Source organism: Poeciliopsis prolifica, unplaced genomic scaffold (assembly GCF_027474105.1).
Source record: "Poeciliopsis prolifica strain line A6 unplaced genomic scaffold, Auburn_PproV2 SCAFFOLD017, whole genome shotgun sequence".
NCBI lineage: Eukaryota > Metazoa > Chordata > Actinopteri > Cyprinodontiformes > Poeciliidae > Poeciliopsis > Poeciliopsis prolifica.
In genome coordinates, this window is record NW_026562392.1 from 8,834,220 (window position 1) to 8,845,080 (window position 10,861).

At 37.3% G+C, this 10,861-nt stretch overlaps 1 protein-coding gene across 4 annotated transcripts; it reads right to left on the reverse strand.

The window, feature by feature from the left end:
- Window positions 1–489: 489 nt before the first annotated feature.
- nrsn1 (neurensin 1) lies at window positions 490–6,779 on the reverse strand. 4 transcript variants are annotated; one of them, XM_055042348.1, is made up of 6 exons: window positions 6,687–6,779; window positions 4,967–5,078; window positions 4,695–4,787; window positions 4,459–4,577; window positions 3,204–3,391; window positions 490–3,119 (listed from the first exon to the last, which is right to left on the reverse strand). In XM_055042348.1, exons 2-6 carry the CDS (start codon window positions 5,063–5,065, stop codon window positions 3,016–3,018), a joined length of 603 nt encoding a protein of 200 aa, XP_054898323.1. In that variant the 5' UTR covers window positions 5,066–5,078; window positions 6,687–6,779; the 3' UTR covers window positions 490–3,015. The 4 variants fall into 4 exon arrangements, with proteins under 4 accessions (XP_054898323.1, XP_054898324.1, XP_054898325.1 ...); XM_055042349.1 differs by having other exon boundaries at window positions 4,967–5,143; XM_055042350.1 differs by having other exon boundaries at window positions 6,697–6,753.
- Window positions 6,780–10,861: the final 4,082 nt, after the last annotated feature.

A 10,861-nucleotide genomic window follows, 5' to 3' on the forward strand; every position in this document is an offset into this window, starting at 1 on the left:
TAAAACAAAGGAGGCGGAGGTGGGAGAGGCTGTGAGTTATAAGCCCCGACTGGTGGAAGGTGATGATGCACAAGTTGCTATTTCTGGAGTCACCATCAATTCAGTATTATCGCCTCCCCTGGCCACTTGCTGTTACTGGACGTGTGGGTGTGTTCGTGCAAGTGTGTGTATGTCTGTGGCCTGTTAATAGGGCTCTGTGAAGCACTCTTCCTGATTGATTATAATTCTGCAAGATATAATGAAAGCTATGAGAAACACCTTTGAAATTTAGATTTGTTTTGAGAGGTAACGTCTTTAAATATTTTTTTAGTTTGTTTGTTTAATGGAGGATGTTTAAATTAAATAAACTGTGTAGTTACAAAGAAATCTACCTCGATTAGGACAATTAGATTAAACTATATTTATGAAAACATTCCTTATGTTTCTTATTCCTTGTTGGTTGGTACCCTATTTTGACCTTAAATATGGATTAAGGATTTTTTTTAATTATTATTATTATTGTACATCCCAACTTAGAGGTATATGGGTGCCATTTAACTTGCCAAAGTATAAAGTTTGAGTATTCGCCATAACACATTCTCACCTGAAGCCCTTTTTTAGTTCTTCTTTCAAGAATATGACAGCTGTAGGGCATATGCTGGATTAAGCTGTTTATTTTGACATGGTTTGAAAAATTGTCCAGCACTCTTGAATGGCCTTTGTTTATAATCCTCCAAACACTGCATTGATCACTGTTGCTTAGCCACCTTTGCTTCCACTTTTTGCCTTCCACTCAACTTTGTGTTAACATTCTAGGACACAGCTCTGAGTGAAAAGGCTCTGATGTGTTTCAATCTGCGTACAATAAATTTGCATAACTTTTTAAAAAATGTAACAACTGAAATAAACAACCTTTTTGAGGATATTCTTGTTTAGTGAGACACTTGCAGTTGCAAAGCAGAACATCAAATCACACTTTATATGAGCTGCGACCATGTGATTTTTATTGTGTCCTTTGAAAAAGAAGCATACTGTAGATACAGTGATATATCTTGTTTCAATCCAAAAGATGACACTTTTATTACTGACTGGGATGAGGGACTCTTACATCTATATAGACGCATAAGAATAGAGCAAGTCAGATAGAAGTAAAAAGTTCAGAATAAAATAAAAATAAATAAATAAAAAAATAAAAAATTGTGTTTTTTAATACAACAGTACAGCAGTTCATAATCAGCACAATCACTGATCAGTTACTAAGATTTTGACCATACTGGAGGTTTCATACCACATTTTCTTTAACAGCTCTGATTCTGCTCTGTGTTAAGCCTCATGAATGTGCTACATATATTTTATTAATACCAACATGTATGATTTGAACCAAATAGTTTAAAATTAATTTTGTTGCACTTTGTAGAAAGACCCCAGGTTGTATAAATGATCATCAGAGGTCAATTTACATGAATATATGTGACCAACAAAGAAGTTGATCATTTGATGCTGATAATACCCGGAAGTGCTGCTGCATTTATTTCGCAGCCTGACAGTGTAAATGAGCTTGATACGATGTTCTCTTCTGGCATTGTTCTGATGAGGTGCAGTGCAAACAATCTGCCCTATTAGTCATTTCCTCTGTAATTCAATAAATCAAACCAAAACAGTAACCGCAACAATAACAGAAACGACTTAAAAAGGGGAGGATCACAATTTGGGAATATATTTACATTGACCCAAGGTTGTAAGCAGCAAAGAAAAAAGTTAATTTGCACAAACTGTGCTTATAAAACCCAGTCAGGCATGAAAGACTAACCTGAATGACCTAATAAAAACAAAAACACTCATAACATTAAGTCTCATATACAGCAAATAGATTAAAATCCATCCTAATTAAATAATATGTTACTTTTCTTGCATCGTATGTGATCAGGTTCAGCTGGACGTGACAGTATAATTTCAATTTTTGTAAGTGACAATGTTATTGGGCATCTATGAATCACAGCCGGTCTTCCATTATAGCTGTCAAATGTGATGTTGTTGCTCATCAGCAAGATTATTATGTCCCTGTGAGCTATCTGTCTGTTATGCAACCTGTTTGTTGTGTTTGTCTCACTGCAAGTACTTGTTTTATTTTTAGTCTTTAAAAATAGAACTAAACTGGACAGATAGAGGCAAAACGATGTAAAATGGGTTATGACTTTCATGGATACATGTTTTTATATGCTTACATTTCAAATAGTAATAAAGAAAGGGAGGTTAGAGGGGAGGGACGGATCAACAGTTCATATTTTTAAGAAATGAGACTGGAAGCATTCTGTTCGTTGTGTTTTTGTGTTTGTGTGATATAGATTGTTTCTCTGCATCTAAGCTCAGTCTATTGATCCTGTCAGAAGGCTTATTGAAGAAACAAGGTTAGAGGAGTAACAAGCAATAAGAAAATGTCAATGTTTTGCCTGCGAATTCTTTCACAATGGGTCTTTTTTGCCAAAAATTATATTTGCACTTTTTCTCTGGCGGTCTAAAATGGCATATCTCTGGCTTGTTGACAAATAGCACCAAAAAGTAGCACTCGCGGTCTAAAATAGCGTCACAGTAATTACCATGTTCAAAATCAATTTTAGCTTTTTCATGATGCGCATCGGAATAACTGAGCTGCTCTATTCAGCTCCTCTTTCTCATTAACATCTTCTGTCATTTACAAAGATGTTTATCGCTGTCAAAAACAATTCTATGTTCTTCTTGACTGAATCCTGCTTTTTAATTTCCTCCTCAGATTCTTTTCCTGCAAAGCCTTGTCACTGCTCAGTGAGTTTTTATCGCAATGGATTGAATGATGACATCATACAGTAGTCAGTTGTGTCAATGAAGCTATTAAAAATGACAACCAAAAAGAAAAGACCTAGCAGCCGCTTAAGCTGGCCTTTTTTTTCTTTTTAAAGATAAACTGTTAATTAAGATGAACACTCACATGTGCCCTCAATCATACACATTCCATTTTAGTCCTATTTCACTTTGTGTCTTTCTTTATTGGGGCGCAGATCAGGTCTCGCCTTTCGTGGCCACAGGTTGTATGTTCTGAACTTTGGAGAGCGTTACAGGCACCTTCCCCTCCCCAGGAGTTGGTGCTCTCATTATTGATGGACCTGTGACACAAACAGTTTTATTCATGTTCAATGACTTGAAAAATGTCATATTCATCAATCCTTTCATCAGATGAGCCAGCTTACCAACTGTAGCATGGAGATCTGCTAACCGCTCCTTAAATTTGTGCTGCAGGTACAGTTCGTCTTTGGAGTAGCTTTTGGCAAAGGCAGACAGCAGAATACCCACAGCCATGGAGGTGCCGCCCACACAGAACAGCACCGCACCGGTCAGTTTGCAGACATCCAGTGCACGGTTGAAACGGACAGCGTAGCTGTTGCAAAACAAGTTTTTACCGTCAATTATTGAGTATAATATGTCCATTTTTGCACACTGTACCAACAAATGTGAAATGCAAAAACCAAACCAGATTAAAGATCAATTTAGATGGGAAAATCCTAAACTGAGTTAAGTTTGTAGCCTGCTTTATTGGTATCTCATACTGTGTAAAGTGTAAAGTAAAAAATAAGTTGAATGCAAAGTCAATCTAGTCCCAACCCACATTGTATTTGTAGGGCAAGCTCAGCTGGGACTCAACTAACAGACCAGGAGAGTCCTGAGCTGTGCAGCGAGCTGCTATGATACTTCTCATTAAGATGTATGATGATAAAAAGCAAAGCATTCATTTAATGAATCTTTCTGTAAGTGAGGTACATGCATGATTAATTAGATCTGCAAAGGAAGCATGTCACAGAACAATTTAACGAAGCATATAAAACAGAGATGAAGCAAACCAATGTTAGCATCTCCGTAAAACTCTCCCTATGCAAGCATTGCCCAGATCCACATTTACTGGAGGGATTTTTGTAGCTGTATATGTAAAGACAGAAAGTCCTTTAGAAATTAATGATAAAGTTGTGTTTGAGGGGACTTGTACAATATTAAAGAAGCTTGATAAAGTTTCTCCCAGAAACTCAAAGAGCGTGAAAAACAAAAAATATATATTTTATTTTTATTTTCTCTTGTTTTGTATGTTGTGTTGTTGTGTAACTTGTGGACCATGAGTCTGTTGAATAAAGTATATCTTTACAAAAAACTGTCATCACACCAAATCACTGAGCTATTGAGATTTACACATGATCCAAAAAACAAAATGAAGGGCAAAAAATATTAATAAAATCTGTAAAAAAACCAAACAAACATGTTCACAGTTGTGGATGGAGATTGTCGTATCTTTTGCCAACTTAATTAAATGAATTCTGTCATTATTGGTCATTTTGGGTCTTTGACTATTGAGAGGTCCTCTGAGCATTAATGTTAATGAAACCCTAATCTGTTTATTTGGTATTAACAAATAATCCGTTTTCTTCTCCGTGATACATCTTGGAACTGGTTTTATACCTGTCAACAAAGAGGAGATCATCTTCACCAAATGCTTCAGTCATGGTCGGTGTTGCGTAACCCACCAAAACAACAATAAGACCTGTAACAAGGATCAGTGTTCCAAACGTGAGACAGACCTGCAAGGTGGGAGCGAAGTCAGTTAATGATGCCCAATGAAATTACTTTTTTAATTCAAGAAACATTACATGACACAAGCTGTGGATTTCTTTGCTCGAGCCAAAAGCTCATCTCACCTTCCAGAGTAAAGAGCTCCACCTGCTTGGCGATCTCTGAATCTGAAAATCTTCATCACGTTCCCAGATAGAACCTGTGCACTCCTCATAGAACTGAAAGGAAACAGAGTTTATTTTCTTCTGTGCTGTTAAAGAATAGAAACTGAAGCCCACATTACATTCAGATGATTCTAGCTCTGTTGCAGATTTTATGTTGAAGTTATTATTATTATTTTTTTTGATATTGGGATAGGATTTCATGTTTTTTTTTTTTTTTTTTTCTATTCAGTTACCTGGTGGAGGTAGGAGCGGACTCCGTACTGTTGGCAGTTTCTGCCAGATTGAACCTGCTCGCTGTATTCCGACCCACAGATCTCTGAGCACGACGTCATCCTTCACACCTGTCTGCAGAATGGACACGGACAGACATGGCATGAAGCCTTTCAGCCATAATTCCAATAGACCGAACCCTGTCCGAAGACAGATCGGATAGGGTTCAGTTATGCATGAACATACATTTGAGCGTAAATGCCACCAAGTTATGTAACATACTGGAGCCATCTGATACAATGTGCCCCAGTCCACTGAGATCACTGTGTGACTTTGTGAAACAAACTAGGACATCTTTGCCTTTATGTCCAGTAGTGCTTCAACTGCACACAAAGAGTTACTTTTGGTATTGGCTCTCAAAAAAAAAAAAAAAAAAAGTTAAGTGTCATCATACAGAATACTTCTTATTTATATTCTGATGCAGCAAAAACAAAATATTAACGGCATTGCATTCTTTAGGACACTGATAAAACTGACGGAGCAGTCCAGCAATGATAGGCAGCGATCAATAAACAGAAATTTCTCATTTTCTCAAATGAAGCCTGAAACAGGGCCAACAAAAGCATCTTTGGTATAGACATTATTTTTCTGATTATTGTAAGAACTCTAACAGATGGTGAAAGTTAAGATTGAATTCTAAATGTTGAAAACCTGATGTCCATAAACTAACAATGTAAATGTGGACATTTGTCATAAGTTCCACTGTTAGCTGTGAAGAAAGACCATAACCATAGGAAGACCATATGTTGATTATAATACTGTTTAACCTATATTCTGTTCATCCTAACAGGGGTGGAAATAGTTAAAATAGGTGTTAAAATGGGTGTGAAGCATCAGGACGTAATGATAGAGAGCAGCATTTATTTTGATTTTCTTTCAGTCATTTTAAAGCTGCACTTTAAATGAAAATGCGGGATTGGAAACATTATCAAGTTTTTTTTTTTTTTTTTTTTTTTTAGGGGGTGGGGGGGGTCGTACTTTGACACGCTTCTTACTGAAGAAGTTAAGGTACAAAACGTACCAAAAACTACAGTTGCAAAAAAAAAAAATGGAAGAAAGAAGAAAACTCCAGACCAAGAAAGGAATAAGTGCTAAAACACACCAAAAGAATCGTAAACAATAATGTGACAACTACGTGAAGACGCCTATTCCGAGCAGCTGTGGTATCCTTGCGTTCAACAAGCTGTGTGAGCCACTCAGCCTGGAGCTGTCTGTGGTGCTGAACGCCATTATCGTCAAGCTCCCCTCAGCAGCAGCAGGGAAACATACAGACGTAATGTGTGACGCCAGACTGAAAACAGACACACAGCACGTTTTTTTTTTTTTTTTCCAATTCAACTTACAAAACGTGAACTTTGCATCGAAGTAAGTCCGACCGGGAATCGAATCTCTTTTTTTTTTTAAGCAATCAATTAGACCTTTTAAATTGAAGTTTTAGTTCACTTGATTGCAGGCCAAAACATTCGCAACCCTTCGAGGACAAACAGCACGAATCAACACACATTTCGAAGCAGCGCTTGCTCTGCAATTTTGTCCAAAGTAAAGCCGCTAACCTTTATGACGCGCACATCGCGGACGGCACCTTTGACTCCGACTCCAAAGATTCAGTTATCCACCTCTGTGTTTACACTTCCATGAATACAAAACTAGACCATAAAAGAAAAACAACGACAATAAATGTACCTTTCATTACCAGCTCAGAGAGTGATCGCTCGCTGCTGTTTCCTCAGTCGGGTCCCATCACTCTACGTTACCCCCCTTCTCTCCCTCCCTTGCTTGCCGTCGATGATTCAGATTTTCACGTTGTCTACTGCGCAGGCGTAACCTCCATGACAACATATGATTCATCGGTGAGTATAAATAACTAGGCGGGAGGGTTGGGAGGAAAGGAAGATAGTTTTATGAATGGATAGATAGATATCTAGACAGACAGACACTATTTTATTTTATTTTTTAATATTCGGTGGGTACCACTAGACATTCAGAAATTACCTCTCTACTGGGCATTTCTTTTTGAGTATCGAGACCAGGGCTGCTCAAGTCCAGTTCTTGACAGCTACCATCCTGCAACTTCCTTACTCCAAGAGACTGGGATCAGCTCTAAACAGGCCTGGTAACGAGCCATTCATTTGATTCAGGTGTGTTGGAGCAGGGATGCATCTGAAAGTTGCAGGATGGTAGCTCTCAAGGACTGGACTTGAGCACCCCAGGTCTAGACATCATTAGTTTTTGAGAAGAGATTTCTTTCTGGAGGCATGGATTCTGTTGAAGTTTTAAACCAGGGGTGTCAAACTCCAGGCCTCTAGGGCCAGTGTCCTGAAGTGTTTAGATGTGCCACAGGTACAAAACACTGGAATGAAATGACTTATTTACCTCCTTCTTGTGTAGATAATATCTCCAAAGCCTTGTTGATGACCTAATTATTCTATTCAGGTGTGGTGCAGGAGAGGCACATTTAAGTTACAGAGCAATGGCCCTCCACTTTGACACCTGTGCTTTAAAGGTTACCCAATCGCTAACATTTGCCCGTGACATATGTAATGCGGCAGTTTGATGCTATGAAGTTTACCGGAAATTGTCCGTGCTGTAAACAACCATCCTCCACCGTAAAGAGAGAAGTGCTGAGCAGAAAGAGATGACTGCTCTTGTGGCCAACATGGACTGAATGACTTTGTTCACTTCCACCACTGACATTGCAGATGCAAATTTAAAACAGTGCAGGAAATCAACGTCACTGTTCAAAATTTCTTCTCTTCTACTGGAAGAATCCATTTCAATCGGAAAAATCCCAGATGGAACAGTGAAAAGCGATTGATGTCGTACATTGTGGTGTTGCAAAGTAAATGCCGTCTCATAGGCCTACATAAGAGATTCCCACTTTTCTGATGAAATCCCACTGTGCACTATTTTCATTGCAAACACAAACAGGTTCAGGCCCTACTGCTTAAAAATAAATAAATAAAACTCATGGTGACAGTGGCACTAGTGTTTCAGAGGTTTGGGGGACAAAACAAAGCATTTAATAGACACAAAAGTTTAAATGAGCTATTCTGTCATTGTGAGTAATATCAAATGAATTCACACACTATGATCTTTTCAAAATACCAGACAGAATAAGTTGATAATTTAACATGGTTTACAGAAAAACAGAAAATGTTCCATTCAAATCAAATCAAATTTTATTTGCATAGCACATTTCAGCAACAAGGCATTTCAACAAACTTTGCAATATTTCCCTATATACAAATGAAGCAATAACCAAATCAATGTGACTTGTATCATGTTATCTCAATGGTGAGAAGCGAATGACCACTGTTGCACTGTTTGAAGGTGCATATTATTTTTTAGCTGTACGTAGGATGGGCTGAAGTCACACTTCATGAAAATACATAATGAAAGCGGTTAAATTGTGAGAAAATACTTTCACCAAGGTTTACATTATTGACATACATAAGCATTTGCATCACAAGCTTGTTTAAAATTGATGCACACAATGAACCCACAATGCTCATGTCATTCTCCTTATTTTAACATTTTCATTGAATTCAAAACATAAACATTTCCTGTCTAAAACCACATGTTGTGGACAAAATGATTACAGATGAAAGGATTATTTGCCAGCATCACTACACATGTCCCTACATTGTTACATCTCTCCAGATCAATGCGCTTTCCTTTGCAGAAAAGGTTCTGCTATCACTCTCCTTCAGTGTCTCACTCTGTGAACAAGCTGAGCTACTCCATGCACAGAGAGGGGGTTTCTATGGCGACGCGGAAAGGTCACCTTCAGGAAGTTCTCTGTGAACGTGTGCAGAATGCCATTTGGATAATCTGGCTTCCTGTAATGACTGATAGCATACCACAGCTCATTAGAGAGAAAGACTGTGATGAGGTGGAGAGGTTGGAAAGGATATTAGTCACTGTGCAAGGAAACAATAAAATTTGTGATAATAGCATGCCATGCTTATTCACTGTCCATATTTCTTTGCTCCAAATCTGATTGGCTAAAACAGAGATAATAATCCTACATGCTCCTAAACTGCACCATTGTCCATTTTTTAATGTTATCTCGTAGTTGTTACTGTATTACAAGGAATATGTGAGCAACTGCATCTGCTGAAGTTTTTAATTCAGATATTTCTCTCGGACAGAAAATAATCAGGCCTTGCTCACAAACAGGGCAATTATAGCGGGCTGCATGGCAGAAAATTGTGACCTGCTGTAGGAAGAGCATACAACTATAACAACTGATTACCACATTTATTCTCCTCATGGAAACCCCACCACCACCATTTTCACAGAATCAGGGGACAAGCAAATAGAAATTTTTAAGCGATGATTAGAATAAAGAACAACATTTTCCCTCCTGTTTAGGGACAACTATAGCCATCCGTGTCCTTTTCTGTCCTGGGGGGCTGCAATTCTTGTGCTCTGCTGTCAGCAGCCTTGCATGTCCGAGGTGTACCACATATGGACTGCTGCAAGAAGGAAAGAATCTGTCGATGACATTCTCAGTTAGTTTTTACAGATCTGCATTTGCTGTAAAACATGACCAAACTAAATATTGGCCAAATTCTGAATTCGAGCTTCTGACACAATTCTCAGTTCATGATTAGGTCAATACTACAATCAAGGAATCGATCAATCAATCATTGTAAAGCACATTGCATAAAATCAAATTTTACACAAAGTACTCAAAATTATTTAAATATGTATAAAGATGCACCATAAATGATAAGCAAATACAACAATAATAATAATAAAAAAAAACAGAAATAGAAATTATACAGAATAGAGTGGAAAAAATGTAATCATTTTGTTTAGTGAGGAAACAGGAAATAAATATAATGTATGAATACAAAGTTTAAAAAACCTAAAACATACATATAAAATATAAAAGAATGAAGTGAAGAATGTATGCAATAAAATCTAAAATAAAATGAATTTAATAAAAATAAATAAGATTTGAAGGCACTGAAATTAATAGACATTTTTCTAATCATAAAACGTGATTTGATTTCAAAGCATAACTCACAGTGTGTGCTACTCTAATGAAGGAGAACACTCATTAGGATCTTAAAGACAAAACTTAAAAATAGCCAAACTGTAATTCACAGAGATGCAATTAGATAAGTTTCACTTTCATACCACAAACTTCAAAAAAGAAGTGTATAACAAACAAACAAACAAAAAAACAAACATTATTGTTTGGTGAATATAAAGTTCATTTATCATGTAGAGAGCTTACATAACACTTGACCTGCTATGACTAAACCATGAGAGCTTTCCTTAGTAATAACTCTGTGCTTGCAAGACTGACCTCTACTGGACGTCATAGGACCTACATGGAGATTAAATGCGTTGAATTTGTTCAGCACCAGCCCAAATATTCTATTTCTACTGTAAACATGCAAACTCCATGCAGAAAGACCAGGGTTGGGAATCGAACCCAGTGCTAACATAATGCAGCAGTATGCAAACAGTACAAAAAAAATTGTTTGACTCTTTCAAAAAGTCTATTTGAAATGGAATCCATAATACAATTTCCTTCCAATGTTTTTCAAACTGCTATCAGTTTTTTGTGACATTTCTCAAATGCCAAAGAAGGTTTGACAAATTATGTACCTTTAAAGGCACATGGTGCCTTTAAGCAGACACAAAGTGTGCCACCCTCCCCATCGTGGTTACATTTTATGAAGGATTAGAGGAAGGAACATCAGATCTATCCATCTCATGAATCTTACCTTTAGCATTGTTGATCATTTGTCATCCTATTGATTTCTCAGTCATTCTGTCAAACTAGAGTTAGGAGCTTGGACTTTCCACTTGGACTTACACCATTCCTTATTTCATTACTC

Excerpts from the sequence above, each read along its gene's own strand:
- nrsn1 (XM_055042348.1), bottom strand. The coding sequence starts at position 5,065 with ATGACGTCGTGCTCAGAGATCTGTGGGTCGGAATACAGCGAGCAGGTT. Across the intron at positions 4,578-4,694 it reads GGAGCTCTTTACTCTGGAAG|GTCTGTCTCACGTTTGGAAC; the intron begins GTGAGATGAGCT and ends CCCACCTTGCAG. Across the intron at positions 3,120-3,203 it reads AGATCTCCATGCTACAGTTG|GTCCATCAATAATGAGAGCA; the intron begins GTAAGCTGGCTC and ends TTTGTGTCACAG.